General features: G+C 42.8%; 1 protein-coding gene and 1 non-coding gene across 7 annotated transcripts in view; both read left to right on the top strand.

Moving 5' to 3' along the window:
• HTR3B (5-hydroxytryptamine receptor 3B) overlaps positions 1-24,154 on the top strand; it is a 54,427-nt gene extending 30,273 nt beyond the window's left edge. For all 6 annotated transcript variants that reach the window (XM_041773094.1, XM_041773095.1, XM_041773093.1 and 3 more), the window contains 7 exons: positions 10,645-10,689; positions 11,010-11,119; positions 11,550-11,719; positions 12,238-12,395; positions 20,936-21,146; positions 21,281-21,463; positions 22,568-24,154. In XM_041773094.1, coding sequence (XP_041629028.1) covers positions 10,645-10,689; positions 11,010-11,119; positions 11,550-11,719; positions 12,238-12,395; positions 20,936-21,146; positions 21,281-21,463; positions 22,568-22,818 — 1,128 coding nt within the window. In that variant the 3' untranslated portion in view covers positions 22,819-24,154. The remainder of the gene's footprint in view (positions 1-10,644; positions 10,690-11,009; positions 11,120-11,549; positions 11,720-12,237; positions 12,396-20,935; positions 21,147-21,280; positions 21,464-22,567) is intronic.
• Positions 21,829-21,932, top strand: LOC121501036. Its single transcript, XR_005990485.1, has one exon. It is a non-coding gene; the product is annotated as a U6 spliceosomal RNA (small nuclear RNA).
• Positions 24,155-26,920: the final 2,766 nt, after the last annotated feature.

The raw sequence follows: 26,920 nt of genomic DNA, 5'->3' as shown, positions 1-26,920 counted from the left end.
GCAGTATCATGTCATCTGCAAAGAGGGAGAGTTTGACCTCTTTGCCAATTTGAATGCCTTTTATTTCTTTTTGTTGTCTGATTGCTGAGGCTAGGGCTTCTAGTACTATGTTAAATAGCAGTGGTGAGAGTGGACATCCCTGTTGTGTTCCTGATCTTAGGGGAAAGGCTCCCAGTGCTTCCCCATTGAGAATGATATTTGCTGTGGGCTTTTTGTAGATGGCTTTTAAGATGTCGAGGAATGTTCCCTCTATCCCTACACTCTGAAGAGTTTTGATCAGGAATGGATGCTGTATTTTGTCAAATGCTCTCTCTGCATCTATATAGAGGATCATATGGTTCTTGTTTTTTCTCTCGTTGATACGATATATCACGTTGATTGCTTTATGAGTGTTGAACCAGCCTTGCATCCCAGGGATAAATCCCACTTGGTCATGGTAAATAATCTTCTTAGTGTACTGTTGGATCCTAGCCAATTTTTGCATCTGTGTTCATCAGGGATATTGGTCTATAATTCTCCTTTTTCATGGGGTCTTTGTCTGGTTTTGGAATTAAGGTGATGCTGGCCTCATAAAACAAGTTTGGAAGTATTCCATCCCTTTCTATCTTTCAGAACAGCTTTAGTAGAATAGGTATTGTTTTTTCTTTAAATGTTTAATAGAATTCCCCTGGGAAGCCATCTGGCCCTGGGCTTTTGTGTCTTGGGAGGTTTTTGATGACTGCTTCAATTTCCTCCCTGGTTATTGGCCTGTTCAGGTTTTCTATTTCTTCCTGTTCCAGTTTTGGTAGTTTGTGGTTTTCTAGAAATGTGTCCATTCTTCTAGATTGCCTAATTTATTGGTGTATAGCTTCTCATAATGTTTTTTAAATGTTTGTATTTCCTTGGTATTAGTTGTGATCTCTCCCTTTTCCATTCATGATTTTATTAATTTTAGTCTTTTCTCTTTTGTTTTTAATAAGGCTGGCTAATGGTTTATCTATCTTATTAATTCTTTCAAAGAACCAACTCCTGGTTTTGTTGATCTGTTCTACAGCTCTGTAGATCTGTAGATCTGTTCTGGTCTCTGTTTCATTGAGTTCTGCTCAAATCTTTATTAACTCTCTTCTTCTGCTTGGTGTAAGTTTTATTTCATGTTCTTTCTGCAGTTCCGTTAGGTGCGGGGTTAGCTTGTGTATTTGAGTTTTTTCCAATTTTTTGAGGTATGCTTGTATTGTGATGAATTTCCCTCTTAGGACTGCTTTTGCTGTATCCCAAAGATTTTGAATGGTTGTCTCTTCATTTTCCTTAGTTTCCATGAATTTTTTACTTCTTCTCTAATTTCCTGATTGATACTTTCATCTTTTAGCAGGATGGTCTTTAACCTCCACATGTTTGAGTTTCTTCCAAATTTCTTCTTGTGATTGAGTTCAAGTTTCAAAGCACTATGGTCTGAAAATATGCAGGGGACGATCCCAATCTTTTGGTATCGGTTGAGACCTGATTTGTGACCCAGTACGTGGTCTATTCTGGAGAAAGTTCCATGTGCACTTGAGAAGAATATGTATTCAGTTGCATTTGGATGTAAAGTTCTGTAAATATCTGTGAAATCCATCTGGTCCAGTGTATCATTTAAAGCTCTTGTTTCTTTGGTGATGATGTGCTTAGAATATCTGTCATTTGCAGAAAGTGCCATGTTGAAGTCTCCCAGTATTAGTGTATTATTATATAAGTATGTCTTTATTTTGGTTATTAATTGATTGATATACTTGGTAGCTCCCACATTAGGGGCATGAGTATTCATGATTGTTAGGTACTCTTGTTGGATAGATCCTTTAAGTATGATATAGTGTCCCTCTTCATCTCTTACTACAGTCTTTGGGATAAACTTTAATTTATCTGATATGAGGATTGCTACCTCTGCTTTCTTTTGAGGACCGTTTGAATGGTAAATGGTTCTCCAACCTTTCATTTTCAGGCTGTAGGTGTCCTTAGGTCTAAAATGAGTCTCTTGTAGACAGCAAAAAGATGGGTCTTGCTTTTCTATACAGTCTGAAACCCTGCACCTTTTGATGGGGTCATTTAGCCCATTCATATTCAGAGTTAGTATTGAAAGATATTAATTTAGTATCATCATAATACCTATTCAGTCCCTGTTTTTGTGGATTATTTCTTTGGGATTCCTCATTCTTTTACAGAGTCCCCCTTAATATTTCTTGCAGAGCTGGTTTGGTGGTCACATATTCTTTCAGTTTCTGCCTATCTTGGAAGGTCTTTATCTCTCTTTCTATTCTCATTGAGAGCCTTGCTGGATAAAGTATTCTTGGGTGCATGTTCTTCTCATTTAGGACCCTGAATATATCCTTCCAGCCCTTTCTGGCCTGCCAGATCTCTGTGGAGAGGTCTTCTATTAATTTAATATTTCTCCCCATATAAGTTAGGGATCTGTTGTCTCTTGCTGCTTTAAGGATTTTCTCTTTATCTTTGGAATTTGCAAATTTCACTATTAAATGTCAAGGTGTTGAATGGTTTTTATTGATTTTAGGGGGGGGACCTCTCTATCTCCTGAATCTGAATACCTGTTTCCCTCCCCAAATTGGGGAAGTTTTCAGCTCTAATTTGTTCAAGTATGCTTTCTGGCCCTCTGGCCCTCTTGGCACCCTCTGGAACCCCAATTATATGTAGATTTTTCCTTCTGAGGCTGTCATTTATTTCCCTTATCCTTTCCTCATGGTCTTTTTTTTTTCCTCATGGTCTTTTAATTGTTTTTCTCTTTTTTCCTCAGCTTCTTTCCTTGCCATCAACTTGTCTTCTATGTCACTCAGTCTTTCTTCTACCTCATTAATCCTCATTGTTAAGACCTCCAGTTTGGATTGCATCTCATTTAATTGATTTTTAATTTTGGCCTGATTAGATGTAAATTATGCAGTCATGAAGTCTCTTGATTCCTTTATGCTTTTTTCCAGAGCCACCAGTAGCTTCATAACTGTGCTTCTGAACTGGCATTCTGACATCGAATTGTAATCCAAATTTTTTAACTCTGGCACAGAGTACTGTTTCTGATTCTTTCTTTTGTGGTGAGTTCTTCTTTATAGTCATTTTGCTCAGTGCAGAGTGGCTGTATGAGTGGGCTGCGTCAAGAATATCAACCACGACCTAAGTAAATTTCACCCTAGATGATTCTTGTTAGAAGCGAAAATCCTTCTCTCTGTAGCATTCCAGATGTTCTCTCTTCAAATCTCAGGTCAAATTGGTAGGTTTTCAGGATGATTTGAAAGTAATCTAGGTAAGTTGGTGGGGCCAGGCGAGTTGAGGCACCTACTCTTCCACCATCTTGCCCTCCCCTCTCATATAAACTTTAGAATCAATTTCTATTTTTAAGAAGTGCTGGAGTTTTTATTGGGATTACATTAAATCTATAGATGAATTTGGATTAAGGTGATCTTAATCTTAGTCTTGCCATCCATGAGCACATTTTATCTCTCTGTTTATTTAGTTCTTTAATTCCTCCTACTAATATTTTGTAGTTGTCAGTGTTTTACACATATTTGGTTAAATGTATCCCTAAGCATTTCACATTTTTGGTACTATTATAAATGGTATTTTTAAATGAAGCTGTTTATGGCTAGCATACAAAAATACAGTTGATTTGCATGTATTGGCCTTGGATCCTGGGACCTTACCATCTCTTATCCAGTTTTAGAGGCCTTTCTGTAGATTCTTGCAGATTTTCTATGTAGAAGGTCATGTTGTCTGTGAATAATGACAGTTTTGCTTCTTTATCTCCATTCTTCATACCTGTATTTCCTTTCATTGTTGCACTGGCTCAGACTTCCAGTTGAATAGAAGGGTGTACTATCCCATAAATGTCAATTTGACAAATGTGTTCAATAGTATTATCAAAATCTTCCCTAACTCTTTAAATTTTTGTCATTCTACTAATTTCATAGTTAGGAGTATTAAAATCCCCAATTATAACTGTGCTTTGTCTATTTCTCTGCTCTGTTATTAGGTGAGTATACATTTAGAGTTACATGTCCTCTGGATGAACAGATCCTTCTATCATTATGAAATACCCCTCTTCATGTCTGCTAAAATCTTTTCCTTAAAGTTTTTCTCATGCTTCCTTTTTACATGGAAGAAGAAGAGACTTTTCAGTCTCTGTGTGACATATTCAAAGTCATTCCTTGGAGACAGCATATAGTCGGGTCTTGCTTTCCTTTTTTAACTTTAATTTTTCAATAATTATAAATGTACAGGAAGTTGCAAATAAATTTACAGGGAGGTTCTGAACCCTTCACCCAATATCCCCCAATGTTAACATCTTAGGCAAGTGTCGTATAGTACCTGTACTAGAAAATTAACATTGGTTCAATCCATAGAACTTATTCAGATTTCTCCAATTTTACATATATTCATGTGTGTGTGTATGTGTTAACTTTATCATATATGTAGCTTTGTGTGACCACCACTACCACAAATGGAGCTACACAGTCATTACCATAGAGCTGCCTGGTTCTGCTCTTTTATAGCCTCACCCCTGTCCCTGTCCCCTGTCTCTAACCACTGGCAACCAACAAATCTTTCCTTCATCTTTGTAATTGTGTTATTTTGAGAAGATTCTATAAATGCAAACATGCAATACAGTAACCTCTGGGATAGGTTTTTTCATTCAGTGTAATTCCCTTCAGATTCCCCCATGTTGTGCAGTTCTTGAGTTCATTGGTTTTATTGCTGAGTAGGATTCCAGGGCATTGCACTTTAAAAAAAAATTGTAACCTGTCAATCTATACATTTTAATTGAACCATCTTGTCCATTTACCAATACCATCTTGCTATTTCTTTTCTAATTGTCCCATCTGTTTTTGTTGTTGCTGTTCTTTTCCTTTTCTCTTGCCTTATTTTAAGTAAATTAAACATTTAAAAAATTTTTGACTTTAGTTCTTCTGTTGGCTTTTCAGTATCCCTCTGTATTATATTTTAGATGTTATTTTAGGGATTTCTATAACCATCACTCACTTCATACAGTGTACTTAGAATTATTGTTATTACCCTTCGCATAAACTGTACAAATCTTACAACAGTAAAATTCCATTTACCTGCTCCTCTGTCCTTTGTATTATTTTTTGTCTTCAATTTTACATTTACATACATAGTATGTTACTATTTTAATGTATTTAGTTAAAATAAGTTAATAATTTATTTTTATTGAAATGGAGATATTTTCTTATGTCACTGTCTAATGCTGTGCTGTGAATCATAGACTCTGATTTTTTTACTGAGAATTAGGCATTGTAATTGATAAAAAAAGTTGAAACTAAAAGTATAATTGACACAACAAGTTTTTTTGTTTTGTTTTTTTAAGATTTATTCACTTGGGGGAGCAAGTGAGCATGTGCATGAGCAGGGGGAGAGGCAGAAGGAGAGGGAGGGAGAGAGAATCTTCAAGCAGACTCCCTGCTGGGCACAGAGCCCGACATTGGCCGCAACCCTGAGATATGACCTGAGCTGAAATCAAGAGCTGACGGCTTAACCCACTGAGCCACCCAGGCGCCCCACAAATTATTTTAACATCACTTTCCTCCAGCTTAGATAAATAAATCCCTAATCATTATTTCTTTGTAAACAGGAACTTTAAATGATATGCACACACACACACACACACACACAGAGACACACACACACACACACAAATCTCAGTTTTAGCAAAAGTTCTAGATTTAAGATTCTGGAAACTGTTTAATTAAATGCCAGGAAATATCCACCCGACTCCAAAGGCCTGGTATTACATAAAGCTTCAACAGAAAACTTCCTTAAATTTCCTCTGTAATTGGATATTGAACTAAAATTTTTGAGAGTAAATTTCCTGGAGCTGTATCTTCATGTACTTAAGAGATATTAGTCCTTGCTACTTGTCAGTGGTTTTTCATGCCTGCAGTGCTTACAGACATAGTACAATGGGAATAGCATGGTCTGAATAAAGACACATGATGTGAGCCATGTCATGCAAAGCCCCAGGACATGCTGATGATCAACTTTGGATAAAGGAATAAGGCCACCCTAGGTCAATCCTCATTCTCCCTCTTTCTACCCCATACTTCACTTTCCTCCAGAGGATTATTTGGAGATAAATATAGAAAAGAAGTAAAGTTTCTATATTAATATTTTCCCTTAGGACAACTGTGTCAAATTGAATTTTTAAAAATCTGTTTCTTTCTATCCTGATAAATGAAAATAAAACCAGATTCTTTCTGGTCATTAAGGAGAACACCATTATTTTTTCAAAGATATGTTTTTCTCCACTATCATGGAATATACTAATTTTTAAAAGGATTTATTTATATATTTATGAGAGACACACAGAGAGACAGAGACATAGGCAGAGGGAGAAGCAAGATGCAGAACTCGATCTCAGGACCCCAGGATCATGACCTGAGCCAAAGGCAGATGCTCAACCACTGAGCCACCCAGGTGCCCCTAGCCTGATTTCTTACTAGAATACGTTATGACAGTAAATGTGTCTTATTGGATATGGCTGACTTTCCTTCAGAAATCTGGAAAAATCTCATAGCCCATCCCTGTAGTTTTATCCCTGTCTACTACCTTAGCCTCATCTCCTCAATACTGCAAAGAAACCAACCCCTTGTTGTCTCTTGCCTGTATGCTCTTTCCTCCACAGGAAGTCTTTGTCTTCATTCTCCATCTGCAAAATATAACAGTACTTGAAATCTCAGCTCCCAAAAGAGATTTCCCTCATATCTGCAAGCTGACAGCAATGTCTCCTTCCTTTAAATCCACTGAAGTCTACATATCTCGTAACACACAGAGCTATTTGTTAAGATGTCACATGCACTAATTTACTAATAAGCTGCCTGCGGGAAGGACGGGCTTACTAATATTCATATTCCCCATAATATGCAGTGCAGCATATCTTACTTCAAACATACTGGATAGATACCCATCAAGCAATTAATTGATTAAAATAGTCTAATATGCTTCGCAAATGTCTCCATTACATTCAGCAGGGCTGAGTCTAAAGTTCATTGTGGAGGTGGGGCCAGTTCTGAAAGACTTGATGAAATCCTGCACAGGATCGGACAAGAATAGATAACTTGTTGGGTACATCTGCCAGCAGCTGAGCTTCTGGCAACTTTTGTTTGGAGTGAAGAGCTTTCAGCCCTGCTTTCACCATGGCACCTCGCTCCCATTATAATGTTTTGCCTCCTGTTTTGTTTATATGAAAGACTACAGTCTCGTCTTAGAATTTCTGAGTATTATGAGTACCTTAGGGAAATCTGATTATAGAGATAGTCTACTCAACAGTGAAGAGTTTCAATTTGTTTCTATTGAGTTTTGTCAATTCCGAATCCCAGATACCTTTGTATTCCAGTCCATTGACTAGAGCCTCCCAGCCAGACGTTGAGGCATCTGTTTCTATAGTCTTTGGAACTGGGAAAGATAAATAAGAATGTGCGGGAATTATCTGTATATTTGCTAACCACCAATTTAGATCTAAATAGACTCCCTCTGTTAGGAAGACTAATGAATTCCAATTCTCTGAAATATCCTTTGCTTTTAACAAGCAAGATGGAAGGTATCTAAAGAAAAAAAAGAGAGAGAGAGAGATACACAGAGGGAAAAGCTGTGAATAATGCCACCAGAGAACCAATTATGTTCACCAGCTGGCATTGAGAAACTTGTTTCCTTTGACAAAAAAAAAAAAAAAAAAGATTTCAGTTTTAGTTTCAAACTCCTTTTTGACATTGTGTTCTTTAGGGCTGAATGACAAATGCTCCCAGACACCCCCCCCCCGCAATATATTGGGGATAAATTCTTAACACTTGTTACATGTAATATGACAAAGCAATGGGCAGGAAGAGGAAAATGAGCTAAGGCATCAACATGGCAGTTAATAACAATCAACTGGATAAAATAATAGTATCCCCAGCCACATGACTGAGTCAGTGATACATTCAGGACTTGGCATGACAGAGATTTTTAAAAAATGGTCAGGATGTTTCACAGTTCTAAAAAATATATTTGTTGTGAAAGAATAGTTAAAACTTATATTTCCCAGTAATACAAACTGTATTTTGAAGTTGATTTACCCCCCTATTTGGGGGGACCCCTCATTGATGGCCACTAAGCCTAGAACTGAGCCCTTTGTGCTTTAGTGGGGGGAGATATCACATCTTACAATGTTAGTAAATCAAAGCCTAGTTCAACAGTATGAGAGCTTAGAGGAAGAAAATCAAATCTAACTAAATAATGCTGATTGTAAAAAACATGATCTATTTCAGAATCTCTCAGCTGGTAAAACTTGGAAGGAAGTGGTGTCGCCTCAAGGTTCATTCATGCTGTAGCATGGGTCAGAATTTCCATCTCTTTTAAGGCTGAATAATATTACGTTGTATGTATATGCCACATTTTGCTTATGTATTCATCTTTGATGGACACTTGGGTTGCTTCCACCCCTTGGCTATTGTGAATAATGGTGCTGTGAACATGGGTGTACAAATAACTGAGCCTTTGCTTTCAGTTCTTTTGGATTTATACCAAAGAATGGAATTGCTAGACCATATGGTAATTCTATTTTTAATTTTTTAGGAACTGCCACTGTTTTCCATAGCAGCTGTACCATTTTATATTCCCACCAGTAGTGCACAAGGATTTCAATTTCTTTACATCTTCACTAACACTTATTTTCTGTTTTTGTTTGATTTTTTTTTTTTTTTGGTTTTGTTTTAGCAGCCATCTTAATGAGAGTAAAGTGGTATTTCACTGTGGCTTTAATTTGCATTTCCCTAATGATTAGTGATTGTATAAGTCAGCTTGGACTGCCGTCACAAATACCACAGACTCTATTTTTCACAGTTCTAGAGGCTGGGAAGTCCAAGATCAAAGTTCTAGCCAATTATATTCCTGGTGAGAGCTCTCTTCCTGGCTTACAGATAGCTGCCTTCTTCCTGTATACCCACACGGGGGAGAGAAAGGGATCATTCTGTCTTCCTCTTCTTCTAAGGCCATCAATCCTAATAGATGGTGCTTTCATTTAATTTTAGCTACCTCTTCAAAGTCCCATCTCCAGGGATCCCTGGGTGGCTCAGCGGTTTGGCACCTGCCTTTGGCCCAGGGAGTGATCTGGGAGTCCCCAGACCAAGTCCTGCATTGGGCTCCTGGCATAGAGCCTGCTTCTGCCTCTGCCTGTGTCTGTCTCTCTCTCTCTCTGTCTTTATGTCTATCATGAATAAATAAATAAAATCTTAAAAAAAACAAAGTCCCATCTCCAAATTTAGTCATATATGAATTTTGGAAGGACATAATAACCTAATTTGATCCACAGCAGTGATGTTGAACATCTTTTCATATGCTTATTCGCCATTTGTATATCCACTTTGAAGGAAGATCCATTTTGAAGTAGGGTCATTGTTTTGTTTTAATTTGTAGAAATTCTTTGTATATTCTGGATACTAACTCCGTATCAGATATATGATCTGCAGATATTATCTCCATTCTGTGGGTTGTCTTTTTACTTCTTGATGTGTCCTTTAAAGCACAAAAGTTTTTCATTTTGATGAAATCCCATTTATGTGTTCTTTGGTTTCATGTGGTTATGGTGTCCAAACTAAGAGTTGACTGCCCAATTCAAGTCACAAAGATTTACTTCTATGTTTTCTTTTTTTAAAAAGAAAAAAAGAAAAAAAAAAAGATTTGTTTATTTGAGACAGAAAGAGCCGGCACACTTGAGTGGGGGGAAGGGCAGAGGAAGAAGGAGAGAGAACCTTCAAGCAGACTTCCCAGTGAGGGGCTCAATCCTCAGACTCCAAGATCATGACCTGAGCCGAAACCAAGAGTCAGCTGCCCAACCAACTGAGCCACCCAGGCACCCCTCCTATGTTTTCTTCTAAGAGTTTTATAGTTTTAGCTCCTACATTTAGGTTCAAAACAGTCCATTTTGAGTTAATGAGTTAATGTTTGTACATGGTGTGAGATATTCCTCTTAATTCCTAAGAACATAGTAGTTTTAGAATGCGCTTTACTAAAGTAGATATGAAAAAAAGTTAGTAAGGAATGGGTTCTTTTTTTGGTTGTTATTCTTTGGGGCCTTTTAAAAAAATTTACTGACTCATTGCAGACATAGAGAAATCACATCTATTTATATCACCAAAAATGCACTTCATTTACATTAAGCTCATTCAGTCTGTTTGATAAGCAGAGAAATCTAAACATAAGGTAACTTCACAGGAATGGCTGCCAAGAGCAGTTGAGATAACACTCATTAAAATATTATGAATAATATCTTGATTACAAATAAAAGCTTGGTCTCATCTTTTTAGCCCAGAGTTGGCTAAGGCTACATGTCATTTTTTAATTTGATTAATGGCAGAATAACTAATTGGGGTGGAAAGGGATTAGCAAATCATTCAAGATGTCAGGTGTAGTCATAGCACCATTTTGTCAGAGATGCTATAGCAAAGTTTGTAATGACAGACGTGTGTAATAAATAGGAGCCAAGAATACTCAGATTTAAACAGTTAAGGAGGTGCTTTTAACATCAACATTTTTAGTTATATTTGATTTTCTTTCTCTGAGTTATCATACTGTTGAATTGGACTTTGATTTATTGACATTCTAATATTTGGTACCCATTTTCTTTTTGCTTTGCAGGATGCACAGAACCAAAAATTAAAGACAAGTATATGGTACCAAGAGGTAAATGATGTTTCCTTCCATACATGCTGGACTCTTGATCTTAATCTGTTGCAAAATATAATTATTCTAAGGAATAGATATTTTCTTTGTGTTTGCAAGTTAGCTTCTGCAGCAGACCTAATTTATTAGAATCTGTGTAAGATACATAGCCATGTTTTCTGGTTGGGGCACCATCTTTAGGAGCTGGAAGGAAAGTCCTCTCCCCTAATAGTGCCAACAAGCAGATCAGTTGGGTTATTCATCCAAATCCCTCTTCGGTTCTTTGGTGAGCTTGACATTTCCCCCTTTTAATAAATTTCTGTTCTGGCTACTGCTAACAGGTTTGGGATGATGAGTTTTTATCCTGGAACCCCAGCATGTTTGATGAGATTAGAGAGATTTCTCTACCTCTAAGTGACATCTGGGCCCCTGACATCATCATTAATGAATTGTAAGTGTTCCGGGGTGTATTTCCATGGGGTTTAAGCTGCTTGGACTATTCAGGCCCATTGCTGTTTTGGTCATTGTTGCTATTTTTTGTTTCTCAACTTGAAGAGAATCACAGTGTTGGGAATATTCAAGTTAGAAGGACCATGGGTTGACATCATTTAAGATAGATAGAGATTTGATTACAACAAATGCTTGAGGTTACCCATGGGTTATGCCTGTGTTGCAAGAGTAGCAAGTAAATTAACTTTTGAGGCATTCCTGAATCCATCTTTGCCAGGGTGAATTCTATCATGGGAAATGTGAATCTGTCTTTGCACTTCTAGGCTAGTTCTTGATATCATGGTCACTACCATCTCATAATCAGTTCCGTTTGTGGATTGAAATGACGAAGGCCCTCTCTGTAACAGCAAGCTCTCCTGTGTTTCTCATAGGGTGGACGTTGAGGGGTCACCTGACCTTCCATATGTCTATGTGAACTCTTCTGGGACCATTAAGAACTCTAAGCCTATGCAGGTCGTTACTACATGCAGTTTAGAGACATACGCTTTTCCGTTTGACATCCAGAACTGCAGCCTGACCTTCAGTAGCATCCTGCACACAGGTAAACCACGACAGGCCTAGTCTGCTGGTGGGAGACACACTCGTGCTGGGTTGGCACACATAGGTGAGATTCTGTCTATGAGGCTTATTTTATTCTTGCACAGAAGTGACAAGAACCTAAATCTCTTCTTATAGTTACTTGGTTTCTGTTGTAATTCAGACAAAGTACAGTGCTGTGCCCAGATACATAGCTCATTGCTGCTGTTGGTTTGGGAATACCATATTCACCCTCTGCTGCCATCAAGAAGGTTATAGAAGTCAGGACCAGCACTATCATTCTACGGATAATGGAGTACAAACTGTAAATTCACGGTTAGGTTGTTTGTTTGTTTCGCTGCTAGAAAGGTTTTATTCCACATATCTATCCCTCATTCATAATGGTTGTATGGAATCCCATCTCAGGGAGATTGTGCACGTGGCGGCAGGAGCAAAGGGAAGAATTTAAACTGGAAGTTGGGAAAGGGGGCTATTACCGGTGCCTCTCTCTGTGGGGAAGTCACTTGTTTATGTTGTTTTCAGTGGAAGATGTCAACCTGGCCTTCCTGAGGAGCAGAGAAGACATTAAGCAAGACAAGAAAGAATTTTTGAATGACAGTGAGTGGGAACTTCTTTCCGTGTCCTCAACATACAACATCCTGCAGAGCAGCGCTGGAGATTTTGCGCAGATTCAGTTTAATGTAGGTCCTTTTCCTCCCTGATCCCGCTGGCCACTTCCCTGCAGGCTTAGGCTTGCCATGCTGGGCTGAGGAGTCACTGCTCTGTTGCATATTCTCACTCATTACCTCGGAGAACAGATGATTCTGGAGGCTCTGGACATCCCCTTGTGTTAAGGCATTTCACAGCCCAGAGATTTAGTCACAGATGCAGGACTTCTGTATGTGGGTATAGAAAGAATGATTTTCAGGCACCTGAGCCACCCACCATAGCAGACATCCTCAAGCCTTCAGTACATACTAACATCCTCATTCCTAATTGCTACAGAGAGGGAAAAAAGAAAACCCACATACAACAACAACAAAAAATTGGGAGAAGAGTGTCTCTTCAACATTATTGTTCTGTTTTTAACTAAGTAAATTATTAATCCCAGATACAAATTTATAAGATTATTGTTATTAACTGGACTATCTTGAGCAATTAGTTAACAGATAACCTACAGGGTCCTCAGAGACTGTGGTGGTTTCTGAATCAGAGAGAACAACTGCTCAAAAAGGACTCATTGAGAAGCCAGACTTCTCAGTTGCACCACCAGGGATATTCTTGGCTGCATTGTCATGGAGAAATTTGTTCCAGCAGGAGCTTAGGAGGTGGGGTGCAGGACAGTGAAGCCTAATGTTTTACACTCCAGAGGCAGCCACCCTTCCTTCCCTGGCCTTTCTGGCAAACTGTTCTGATAAGTGGTTTGCAGCAAGTTCATGCAACTGGTAGACCCATGATTAGTATTAATTTCTGCTTTTCTGCACCAAGTCAGCTAGTGGTGGTGGTAGTTGGGTGGGGAAAAGTCCTTCATGCCCGATGATGTTTGATTGAAAAACAGAGACTATAGACAAGTCAGGGTCATACACAGGATGAATTCTGGAAACAAACCCTTTGAATAAGAAGGAAAATTCAGACTAGACTAGGTGCTATGGTTATGCTGGATAATTCTATGCTAAGAGAGGGTGGTATTGAAATAAGCTATTATTGAGGCCACAGATTGCCCCTCCATTGTTAATAGGTGTCCCATGCAGTTTTCTAGTGAAGCTCTTGTTAAATCAGGGCCTCCCAGAAATAGCTGTGGTTTGAACCTGACTCAATGGATAACTAACTAATCACAACTCACACCTTCTTGGTGGTGGGGTTTGGGTGTTTCCCTGTTCTGCTTGGATTTTAACAAAGCTGGCATTGTGGCTTGTTTGTCCACCTTCTTTTTTTTTTTTAAGCAAGAGAAAAGGAGGGGAAGAAAAGAAAGCTTTTTTAATTTCAATGAGTTTCTTGGCTAAGAGTAAACACCTCATTAATTTTAAAGATATCAGCCCACAAACATTATTAATGCAGCCCGAATAATGGAGAGCATTAAAGGGAAATGTGAGGGAGTAGCACGTGCAAGGTGGAACATAGTCACCTACCAAGCACTCCAGAGAGCGCTGCACACACCATTACCTACACTGCACGACAGAGACAAACACAGGCAAGAGATGGGACAGATAAAGGAGTATGCGCACGCACACGCACACACACACACATGCATGCACACACACTCTCCATAAAGCAGCCACTATTTGTGGCTACATGTCACCCCTTACCCTGAATATTAATTTGTCCTCTCAGTAGTGGCAAAAGGTTTTCTCTGTAGTAGCTCCATTTTAAATATGATGAACAGAGACATAACAGATTATTTAAGGAAAGGAGAAGCTTCTCTGCATGTCAGGAACGGTGATCCCATTCTTCTGTTCCATTCACTGTCATACTTCATCTCCATGTACGGGGTCATACTGAGGCATGCTAGAGGTGGGCATTGATAGGATTTCATGCTTTTGGAGCTTTCCCCTGGGTCCCTTTGCCCTGGGGCTAATGTGGATTCTCTAGCAGGGCTGGCTTCCACCCTGGCCCTCTGGAACAGGGTAGGGAAAGAAGCCTGAATAGTCACAGATCATGTTTCCCAGGGCAGGGAGCTAGGCTCAGCAGCAGCTCTACAACTTTGAAAAGACTTAAAGTAGATTCAGTGACTATCTCAGTCCTCTGTCTCCTTTGACTTCTCTCAGCCTCCATGCCTCCCCATGCCTGCTATGTGTACCATGGCTAGGCTTATGTTCTTTTACTCCATACCAATCATCATACTCTGAAGTCAACAACTCAAGTATCCTGGTGTCCTTCAGTAGCCCTTGGACAATGATGTGAAATTCAGAGCCTGGTTCCATGCCAACATTTGGTCTACTAGGGTCCTGACAGCAAAGGGCCATCTCCCTCTTAAACTAATCATGTGCTGTTTCCTAGTCCAGGCTGCCCAGCGGGGGGTTGAAGACAAGTGGGGGCAGGCAGGAGGAAGAATGATCTGTTCCAAATATGTTTGTCACTCTGGGCCTGATGTATACTGCTGCCCCTGATATGAAATCAAATGCTCAGAATGCCTTGTTGGTTCCAGCAAATGTGCAATCATATCTGCTGGCTCCAGGACACATATTATTTATCAGAGGGCACAGCTAACACTTTGGAGTCCGGCTGCATTCCACAGGGGGCCCAGAGCACAGGCACTTCTGCCTACAGACATGGCTGTGTGCAGCCCAGCTCCCAATCCAATAGCCATAGGAGGGGAGGTTACCTCCAATACATTATCGGAGGTGCTGGTTCCCAGAAACAGCAGGGTGAGGATTTGATTTCTGTATGGCAGCTTTTTGTTTTTTGGGTTTTGGGTTTTAGGTTTGATTTTTTTTTTTTTTTTTAAGAATGAGGGTAGAAGTGGGAGGACGTAGGAATAAAAATGTGAGAATTCATTTTGGATGTAAGAGGGTGGACAACTGTGGGAAGTAAAGTGAGCCCAACACTAAGCTATCCTCACACTGAGTGAAGTGTTCATGTAGGCGGGAGGTGGGGGCCATGCAGGGGAGTCCTAGAAAAATGCAGAAGGGCACTGGAGAAAGAGAGGTGCCTTGTCTATCCTCTTTCTCTAACATAGTTGTCCTTTCTAGAGTGGTTTTGTTGAGCAATCTATTGAATGCAGCTCATAAACTTGATAGAAGATCTTTCTGAGCTCCACCAGATTGAGAGAGGGAGAGAGACAGAAAAGAAAGAGAATTTAGGGTTCTAGATATCTCTCTAGGGTCACTCAAGTATCCCTGGAATCATGGACTTTCTGCTAATTGAGCCTGACCCATGGTCCAGACCCAAGAAACTCTCCCTCCTGTGCAAGGATCTTACTTAGATGGCAGTAACTTTCCCATTCTTTCTGAGTTGGGAATGTTGGGAGGGGCTTGGGAGAGAAGGAAGATAGGCGTCTGTATGAAGCGTGAGTCTGGGCGTCAAAAGTTCCAGCTATGTCATAAAGACGGTCATGCAAAATTGAGTACTGGTGGGGTCTACCATCAAGGAGGCAATTAGAGGCTAACCTTGGGGCCTATTCCATCTCCAAGGAGCTCTCCACACACACATTCTGAATTAGATTGATCTCTTTCATTAACATCAATAGGCTCCAAATACCTTTGTGTACTTATTATTACCTGGCTTTAATGGATAATGAAATTGTGGCATAATATTGCTAACACCTGAAGGGTGTCTAATGGAGAACACGGACTGAAACTAAAGTGCTTTTTCTTCCCTTTCTGTGGAATTTAAAGGCACCAGCTCCCTTAGTCCATTAGAAGTGATGGGCTCCAGGTAGGGGCAGTTCCGCAGAGAGCAGCGTCTCACCAATCTGGTGACGTACTTTCCTCCCCAGCATCCGCAGGCAGTTACTGTCTCTGGCATGACCTGCAAAGAGGTAGCCCTTGGAGGACTGACCTCATGAGGGGAACCCCCATTTGTGCTAACTCCACACTCTCACCCTACTGAAACTAAAAGTAGCAGTACTCATGGACTCCAGTATAACTCAGCAAATATCTTTTGAGCTCTTATCATGTACTAGTCTCAGTGGACCCACCGAGGACACAAGCATAAGTAAAACAGGGCTCCTCAAAATGCTGCCTAGGGAGACATTGTAACAATAACCACAAAACTGAGCATTTACTTGACACCAGGCACCATTTTAAGAGTTTGTACGTGTCAACCTCACGTGCCTATGAGATTGATGCTCTGAGTACAAATCGTACAAATGGATGAACTAGAGTACAGAGAAGTTAACTTGCCCAAGTCTAGGTCACTTGCTCAAGGTGTATAGGGTAACTATGGAGCTTGGGCTTGAACCCAGGCAGTCTGACTCCAGAAACTACATGCTAATCCTATATGTAGCTCACAAATCAACATAATGTAGCATATTCCAGTCCATTCTTTGGCATTTGTCCACTGTGTGTTACTGAGCGAGTTGCCTATAATAGTTTCCTAGGGCTTCCATAACAAAGTACCACAAACTGGTACCTTAAAACTAATTCATTCTCTCACAGTTTTGGAGCCTAGAAATCGGGGTGTCAGCATTAGTTTCTTCTGGGAACCCTGAGGGAGACCCTGTTCCATGCCTCTCTCCTAGCTTTTGGTGGCTGCCAGCAATCCTTGGCTTGTAGATGTATCACTCCAGTCTCTGTCCCCATCCTCGTGTGGCATTCTCCTTTGTGTATCTCTTCTCTTCTTCTCATGAGGACACCAGTTATTTTGGAATAAGGGTCCACCTCCTGGAGTAATAAGACCTCATCTGAACCAATTAATTATATCTACAGTGATCCCATTTCCAAATAAGGTCACATTCTTAGCTTCCAGGAAGGACATTAGTTCTTGGGGCCATTATTCAACCCATTACAGTCCACTGCCCTCTGGCTCCCCAAAATTCTTGTTCATCACATGTGCAAAATGCATTCACCCTATCCTAGCATCCCTAAATGTCTTAACCTATTTCATGCACCACTCTGAGACCAAAATATAATCTAAATATAAACTCAGAAGGTCCCAAATCCCTTCATCTAAATCAGGTACAGGTTCTGGGTATAGTCCATTCTGGGACAGTCTTCCATCTGCAGACTAAAACATCCAACCACCAGAGTCTGGTTGCAGATTCCATGGGATGGGGAGGGGCAGAAACCTATCCTATTAACTATTCTAATTCCAATACTTAAAAAAAGTACTTGACCCTCTGTTCATGCTCAATTAATGTCTCTTGAACAAGACAATAAAGGGATTTGAGGATCAAACGAGATGCGAAAACAAGCCATTTCTGAAAGCTATATGATAAAATAAGAATTTCTTTAGGCTGTACTGGGCTTGTAGAGAAAATTAGTCTAGTCCATAAGTAATATTTCCCCTAAGTCAAACTAAGTAAAAAGGAAGGTCCTTTGTTCTTGAAAAAAAAAAAAAAAACCAAAGAGGGGTCTATTTAGCTGTATAATTTTATGAGCCAAACACAGGCGGGGGAGATTGCTACTTTATGTCGAGGAGCTGTGTATCCTTGTAGCTACATGTCTCCCTTCCACTTTTGGCCACTGCTGATCTCCAGGGACACATATTCTCCTGATAGCACTGGCTGCCTGGCTGGTGGGGCCCAGTACAAAATGAAAATGTGGGGCTCCCTGTTAAAAAATTATGAGTTTCAAAATGGCACCAGCAGAGCATGCAACCAAGCGCCAGGCCCTTCTAAGTGCTGGGCCCTGTGTACCTTCCCAAGCCGCATGCTCCCAGAGCCAGCCTGCCTCTCCCAGTCCCTTGGCGCTTGCCACACTTCTTCCCTGGCACCATGGGGGGCACATGGTCTGGTAAAACTGGGAGCCATCTTTGGTTCTGGCCCAGGTTAATGTTCATTCTCTACATGAGCCTCTGGGTAGAGAGGAACCACCTAACCATGTGCTCATTACACAGGAGCGTTATTGACACAGTACAACAGCCCATCTCAATGGTAGCCAAGATGTTCAGCAAGCAAAAGCAAGGTGCTTTTTAATTTTTTAAATGTTCTTTTTAAAAGATTTATTTATTTATTTTAGAGGGAGAGAGGAAGGGCACAGGGAGAGAAGGAATCCCAAGCAGACCCCATGCCCAGTGCGGAGCCCAGTGCAGGGCCCAATCTCATGACACTGAAATCAAGACCCAAGTCAAAACCAAGAGCTGGATGCTCAACCACCTACACCCTATGGCCTTCCCAATAAAGTGCTTTTAAAAAGTGAAAAATCAAGGCATATACCCAGGATCACTTAAACTGGCACATATCGGGGCACTTGGAATTGAAGGCCTCTGGAGCTTGATTCTCTTGACTAAGTCTGGGCTGTTTCTGCTTAACCATCGTGGCTACTTGGACATTCTTTAGGGTGGTGTTCTTACCCTTTCCAACCTCTTCATGTCATATCTGCCAGGAAGTCTAGGGGAGTCCTGGTCACCCCCCACCACCCCGCCGGGCACACCACAAAGACCCTGGTGGACTCTGACCACTTGACTCCCGTCCTACCATCCCCAGCTAACCACTGCCATCTCTGTCATGGCATGATGAAGACAGCTTGAGAGGGTGAAGTGGACGACAGGTCATTTTGTTGTTGTTTTCCTTGTTGACCATGCTTTGGTAGAAATGTGTTTTAACTGAATTATTACAAAGCCTGAGTGTTGCTTTTGTTCAGATATTTGCGCCCAGTTATGCCTAATAGACTATAATCCTCCAAACAGCTCTGACCTGCCGAGCTCCACAGAGTCGGGATATGCTCCCAGACTTAGTGGCTGGGGAGCCCCCACCCCGTTCTCTTCTGCAAGGCGCTAGATATCTGGTCTCAACCAAGCTCTTCCCACCACCATCTCCTCTGGCCCTGGCCTCTGCCTGGGCTTCTCCCTATCTGCTTGCCTCACACAGCAGGAGGCAAAGATGAGGGAGAAGAACTCAGCTCTGATGTCTGGTCAGATCAAGAGTTGTAGCGACTCTGTGGTGGAAGAGAACCGGGCACAGCCCAGCTCTGCCATTTACTCAACTTACTTCAGGAACCGAGCTTTATTTTTTCGACTCTAGAATGGCCGTGTTCCATGACCTGCCAAGAAGCTCACAGTGAGAATTAAATAAACCACGTCACATGTGTCAAAGCATCTCACATGTTAATTGGACACCTAGAAAGCATTCAGTTGTGTAGTGAATCAGAGAAATGGGAGACTGCAGACACTATTTTGTTCCCAGATCCCACAGAAAAGGGCTCAGAACCTTCATTTGTTCAGTAGACATGTCCTGAATACCCACTATAAAATAGGGATTATTTTTGGCCCCATGAGGGATTTTTTTCATCATTGCTGCTCTTGCCCTCAAAGTGTTACGGGAAGCAGTCCTGTCATTCCCTGATGAAAATAGTTTGTGTTTATTAAAGACATTTCCTACCACCATCCCAGAGAAGTGAGGCATACAAAAAATGGCAGTAGCAGAGCAACTTTGAGTCTCATATCCCCAGCTGAAAACCCCACTCAGCAGCTCTGTATACCTGGCCATGCTGCTGGGCATCTTCATTGTTCCCCCTGCTTAGATCCACTTTGGCCCCTCTGCTGCCCTGTGCTTCTGGAGATGAGCTGCAGCCTCATTGACCAGTAGGAAGAGGGAATGGATTGGCAGGAGGAGGGGGAGGGAGAGTAAGATGGTTATCTCTCCATCTTTCTCCCTGTGGAATCACCACCAGGCTGGCTGTGCCCCCAAGAGGGAGCCCCAGATCCTGTGTGGGCTCTCTCTCCTCAGGTTCTAGTCACATTCCCAGCCCTGGGCCCCATCAGGGCTAAGGGTAAGGATAACTCAGTCAGTCCTCTCAAACATCCAGGGCACCACCCTCCTTCTTGTGGTTGCCCTCTGCCTGCCCACACCTTGTAAGCGGTCTCTTTGCTAAGCTCTCCTCAGATCTCCCAGGGGTGCCATTTGTTCCTGCCCAAACTCTGACAGACACACAAGTGCTGAGGTGCTCACATTCCACAGAGGAAGTCAGGGTAAGCCGAGAACAGTGCCAGATGTTGCATAAGTGGCATAAGGAGAAAGATCTTAGTGTAAGACCTGGATTTAAAACAGGCTGTTTACTCGCTGGCTGTGTGAGTTTAAACAAGCAGTTTAATCTCTGTGAACCTCAGTTTCCTTGTCTGTAGAATGGAGATACTAATGCCCAGCCCTTCAAGTGGGTGTGAGGATTGAACAGGACAGGACACAGGAGACACTTAGGCTAGTGCCTGGCACATGGCCGGTGGCAAACAAATAGATGCTGATGCTTCTTCTTATAATTAGTAATGTTAGTTCCACATAAAAGCTTAAAGGGTTTTTTTTTTCTATTTTCTAAACCACAAAATCTTTTTCTACCTACAGTCTTTTCACATTATGCAAAAATGTTGGGATGTCTATGGATTCTATTTTTTTAACTTTTATTTAGTTTTTAAAAAGATTTTATTTACTTATTCATGAGAGTGACAGAGAGAGAGGCAGAGACACAGGCAGAGGAAGACACAGACTCTCTGCAGGGAGCCTGATGCAGGACTCGATCTTAGGACCCTAGGGTCACACCCTGACCTGAAGGCAGACACTCAACCACTAAGCCACCCAGATGTCCCTGGCTTTGGATTTTAGCCCCTCAGTGCAGACCTTCTCTTCAGTAGATGCCTTGTCCCTGGCCAGGTGGTGATACGCAGGCGCCCGCTGGTCTACATCGTGAGCCTGCTGATTCCCAGCATCTTCCTAATGCTTGTGGACCTGGGGAGCTTCTACCTACCACCCACCTGCCGGGCCAGGATTATGTTCAAGACCAGCGTACTGGTAGGCTACACCGTCTTCAGGGTCAACATGTCTGATGAGATGCCAAGGAGTGCAGTGAGCACCCCTCTGATTGGTAAGCACCCACGGGGACACCAGACACCCAACTTCCATCATTCCTGTCACAGACCTGATGTTGCATTTCAGATCAGGGGCAGGAGAGCCCCAGACATTCTGGCTAATTCCACCTCCTCTGGTTCCTTCCCTCAGGGGTCTTCTTCACAGTCAGTATGGCTTTCCTGGTGATCAGCTTATTTAAGTCCATCCTGTTGGTCAAATTGCTCCATGATGAGCGGAACAGCGGGCAGGAGCGGCCCCTCTTCTGCCTTCAAGGGGACACTGATGTCGATGGGCCTAGAGTAGATCCCAGAGCCCAGCTTGCTGGGGTCCCAGGTTAGTGAGAAACCTCAAGGTCCCTACCCAGGCTTGCTCTATCACACTCTCTGCACCGGGTCCCATTAGTGGAGCACCAGGCCATGTGTCCTGCTGTGCAAAAAGTTTGAAACACTTGCTTCTGTGATGCATTTATCTTACTTCTCTGGAGACCTGCTGGCTTTCCAGAAAGCCACACTTTAGCTCAGAGGTCAGACCTTCAGTTGACTTTGCTTGTTTTTGTTTGTATTTTCCAGTTTTAACCGGTTAGCTAAAGTGACCGAGCGACTGGCCCCAGAATCATAGAGTACTGGTGTGTGTGCACACATGCTTGTATGCATTTGGATCCCTGTTGCTTAATGGGAACCAATGTAGGAATTACCCCACTGCTCGCTTTGGCAGCACACATACTAAAATCGAAACAATACAGAGGTTAGCATGACCCCTGTGCAAGGATGATAGGCAAACTTGTGAAGCGTTCTGTATTTTTACTGTATACTTGAAAGTTGCTAAAGAGAGTATATCCTAAACGTTCTCATCATGAGAAAAAAAAAAAGTGTGTAACTGTGTGGTAGTGGAGGTTAACCAGACTTATTCTGATGTATTGGTATATATGTACATTCATCTATGTCGTGAGTCTGCTGGTTCCCAGCATTTTCCTAATGCTTATGGACCTGGGGACCTTCTACCTACCACCCACCTGCTGTGCCAGGGTTATGTTCAAGACATAATTTTGGTATATATATAATTATTATGCTGTACACCTGAAATATAATGTCATATGTAAATTATATCACAATTAAACAAAAATAATCATCCCAGTCCCTAAAGCTCCAACTGAGTCAGTGGGGCTGGCCCCCAGCTCGGAAAATCTCCTGGATGGATCTAGCCTAGATGTCTTTTCTGCACAACACAGCTCTGCTTCCTTCTGCAAAGCCTATCCTCCCGTCAGCAGGTAGGGGGGAGGCCCCAACCCCAACCCAATCTGCCACCCTGTTTTGCCCACAAACCTTCCTTGGTAAGCAGCTTACCAAGGCTTCCACTGGCTTCCATTGGCTCCAGTGGGAAGCCCAGGGGGTTTTGGGAGCCCTTGGCTCACCTAGGATGTTTTCCTCTCTCACACAGAGCCCATCTGTCGAGAGCATCTGGCCCCAACAGGAACCCTGGAAGAAGTCTGGTTCCAGCTTAAATCCATCAGCGCCTACTTCCAAACCTGGGACCAGTCAGACCAACAGGAGGTTAAATGGCTGGCCCTCCTGGAACGTTTTGACCGACTGCTCTTTCAAGCCTACACCATCATGCTGGGGCTCTATGCCATCACCCTGTGCTCCCTCTGGGCCCTGTGGGGCAGCTCGTGGAGACTCAGGGCAGGCTAATGGGTTTTGTGGAGAGGAGGGAATGGAGCATAATGGGTTAAAAAGCTCCTCACCTCTTGTTGCAGTGCAGGTGTTCACACCTGCTGAGGTACTGAATGACCTAGGATGAATGTATTCATGACAAAAATGTCCAGAAATCTCATGGTATACAGTGAAAAGGAAGCTTGCCTTCTTATTCTATTCCACTCCCCAAAACTGACCACCATTAGCAATTTCTTTCAGAAAATGTCTAGGTACATTACATACATACATGTTTTGACAGTTTAGGTTTTTTTGTTTTTTGTTTTTTAAGTGTAAGATCACTTCATCTCCCAGTTCTATCTTGGTCATTCAGTAAACTGAATGACTCAGTTTACTGAGTATCAGTTAAGTCCTGGTGTTATGTTAGGCAGACCAGAGAATACAAAATATGTCATTCTTCACTTGACTTGATTCCTAAGGACAATCTTGTACAAAGCAGGGTGCAAGATTCAAGGCACATCTGTTTCCTGAAGCTCTTGTTCCCGGTGTCTCAGATGAGCATCTCTTCCCCTGCACCACATCACTGTTGGAGAGAAGCCGGTAACAAGCCCATCAGACCCAATCTAGCACAACATTTAGCCAACACACACTATGTGTAAGGCCCTGAGCTGGGTGATAGGCTTCATGCATGGTCCTTGGGTTCAAGGAGATTATAATCCACTATCGTTTTATTAGTCTACAAGGGCTGCCATAACAAAACACCATAGACTTTGTGGCTTTAACAGAAATGCCTTTTCTCACAGCTCTGGAGGCTGGAAGTCTGAGATCAAGGTGTCAGCAGGGTTGGCTTCTTCTGAGGCCTCTGTCCTTGACCCACAGATGGCTGCCTTGTCCCTGTGTTCTCACACGGCCTTACCTCTGTGCATGTTCATATCTGTATCCGAATTTCCTCCTTTTACGAAGATACCAACTATTGGATTAGGGCCCACATTAATAACCTCACCTAACCTGAATCACCTCTCTAAAGGCCCTACTCCAGATATGCATTCTGAGGTACTGGGGGTTAAGACCTCAACATGAATTTGAGGGTGGGTAACACGATTCAGTCCATAATACTCTCATGGCTGTGGACGCTTGACAAGTCCAAAATCTGCAGGTAGGCTGGCAGGCCGGGACCCATGGAGTAGTTACAGTTTGAGTCCAAAGCAGAGGCAGGAGGATCTGCTGGCAGGATTCCCGCTTATTCCAGGTAGCCCGTGTTTTACTACTGAGGCTTTCAACTAATCGGATGAGGCTCATTCTGGAAGGGAATCTGTTTTACCCAAGTTTACTGATTTAAATGTTAATCTCATATAAAAAAATACCTTCACAGAAACACCTAGAATGATGTTTAACCAAATATCTAGGTCCTGTGGCCTAGCCAAATTCACACACAAAACTAACCATGACAGTCCCAATGGTCCTGTACCTTCCCTCTATGCCCGCATTTATTTGTTAAGACAGAAGAGCCCTAATGACAGGGCACTTGGGTGACTCATCAACTTCTGGCTCTTACTCTCTAGTAGCCAAATCTGCACCAACTAGCTTATCTTATGACAGTTCCCGTGGCCCCACAGCTTGAATTCTAAGGTTAGAGCTCAAGTCTTCCACAAATTTTCCTTCCTCTTATTTCGACTTTCTTCATTTCGCATTGCTTCTTTTTATGGAGGCTTCCATCTAGCCTAACCAGCTTGCCATTCCACCCAAACCTCTGCTGCTAGTTGACATATTCTTTTGTTTCACCAATCTGTGTGCCACTCCGTCTAAGGACCCTGCTCAGAACAGCCTTCCCCCACCTTCTTCCTCTGATCATCTCATGACTCTGTCCCCTTCTCTCTATCTTTGGTATTATCCTCTTCTATATCCTTCCTCCTTTGAATATTTTATGGCCTCCTATGTTTATGTGTACCTACGTGTGTGGAGTGTGTGTACATAGGTGTATGTGTTGTGGGGTATGTACGTGTGTATGCATGTGTGTACGCAGGTGTGTGTGTGATGTGGGATGCATGTCTGCATGTGGTGTATACACATGTGTATGTAGGTGTGTGTTGTGGTTGTGTGTACATGAGTGTGTTGTGTGTACATGTGTGCTGTGCATGTGCATTTATATGCGTGTGTGTACAGAGGTGTGTGATGTGGGGTATGTGTGTACATGTGTGCTGTGTATGTGTGGATATGTGTGTGTTGGGGTGTGTGTTGTTGGGTATGTGTACATTTGTGGGGTGTGTGTACATGTGTATGTGCATCACCTGTCACACAGACCACATACTCCTGGAAGAGTCACCCTGTTTTCTAATTCTAGTTTCTGTCCCATCTCTGCCGGAGTCCACACAGAGTTTTGCTCATGGCAGCTGTGCAATAACCATCGCAGAGCAATTCATCCTAGCTCACTGCTGATGTTGGACACATTTCTCGCGTGTCTTCCCAGGTCTGAGGGGAGAGTCGCCCCAAGATCAGACTCCCTGTCCTCCTGTGTCCCTCTGCCCGCTGTCAGGGCAGCCATGGGGAGCTTGCTGGGTAGACCACAGTAGGCTGAGCGAGAATCAGCACTCCTAATGCTGTCAGTGGAGGACTCAAAAGTCCAAAGCTGTTTGCTAGGAACTTTTTGCGGCGCTAAAATTGCCTTTAAAAAAAACCTACCCCCCCCCTTCCCCCTAAAGAAAAAGAATTTAAATTCAAACAGCCTTTACCTGCATCCTCCCTCTCTCATTACCTCCCAGTTAGTGCTCAACGCCAATTGTCCATGAAATTCCACTGCTGCTGTTAATGAAATGAGGAACATAAGAAGTTTGTGAACAGGAAGTGTCCATGCAAACCTCCACCTGTTTCCCTCCTCACTTCCTCCTTTCTGTTCCTGGCCTCCTCTGCCTCTACCTGCTGCCACCACCTGCTAGATTGCTCTTCACTTCCTCGGTTATTAGAGGGGCAAAGGCCTGCCGTGAGCTCCTCACTACCAAGTCTCCTTCCTTTCCAGCTGTCCCTGGAGAAGGCACCTGGTTTGGGTCCTGGCTCTATCACTATCTAGCCAGGGGACCTGGAGCTAACTTCTCAGAGCTTCAATTACCCTATTTGGCATTGGGGTTGCTCCGACTCACTCTACCCAAATCACAGAACTCTGAGGATCAGAGTGAAGCCATGTATTTAGTGGTACTTTGAAAAATAGATGATACATCCCAAAATAACAACAAGACCTGCCTGCTGTCAACAGATGGATTCTCGTCCTAAGTCTGTGGTGTGAGGTCCTTGTTCCAGTACTTCAGTCAGAGTCCAGTTACGGGCTCTGGTTCTCCCTGCAGGCGCCCTCATTCCAGGATCCACAGGCCAAGGACTGAAGCCATCGCAGGCCTTCTAGCAGGGGCCGTGGGTGGTGGGGCTTCCACTCTCCATGCAGCCCCCCTTCGCTTCCTCCCCGGAGAACGTCTTCAGGTTCTTTATGTCTGCTTGGAAGGGTCAGCCCTTGAGGAGGGAAGCCTTGGACCTCCGTCCAAGCACCGAGTGGCCGTGACCTCGACCTGGCAGCCAGGGCCCAGAGGCCCTGTGCAGAGGGAGGAAGACAAGGCGCCCGCAGCCGTTATTTACAGAGCAGCTTCAGCTCGGCTCCTCCAAATGCTTAGAAGTTTCACGATTCCTGTTTCACAGAGGAAGGAAACTGAGGAACAGAGCAAAAATGGGATTCTCCCAGCTGTGAATGCTCCGACCATCTGCCGTTTCCCAGAATTTAAGGTAGTTTCAGAACTCACCAAGAAATCGCAGCTCCAATTTTGGGGACTTCGCTGACGTCGAGAGTAAAGGCTGAGCTAAGCACCCAGGCTAGACAGGCAGCCCTCTATTTTATATGTCATTGGATCTCAGAATAGCTTCCAGAGCTGCTGCCGTGCTCCCCCACAGCCTGCCTGCCGCCCCGTGCACAGCCCATAGCCGGGGGCTCTGGCTCCCTGCGTGTCCTCCAGGGGAGGAGCTGTTGTGGTGGAGGAAGCTGAGCCCCTCGCCTTACACCTCCATGACCCGGCCAGCTTCTGTGCTCCAGCTTTGAGCCTGGACAGGTCAGACCAGGAGGCAAACCAAAGAGATCACAGCTCCAACCCCAGGGACAGCCAGCACG

This window comes from Vulpes lagopus, chromosome 10 (genome assembly GCF_018345385.1).
Source record: "Vulpes lagopus strain Blue_001 chromosome 10, ASM1834538v1, whole genome shotgun sequence".
NCBI classification, from domain to species: domain Eukaryota; kingdom Metazoa; phylum Chordata; class Mammalia; order Carnivora; family Canidae; genus Vulpes; species Vulpes lagopus.
This window is presented reverse-complemented; position numbering and strand designations above follow the sequence as displayed.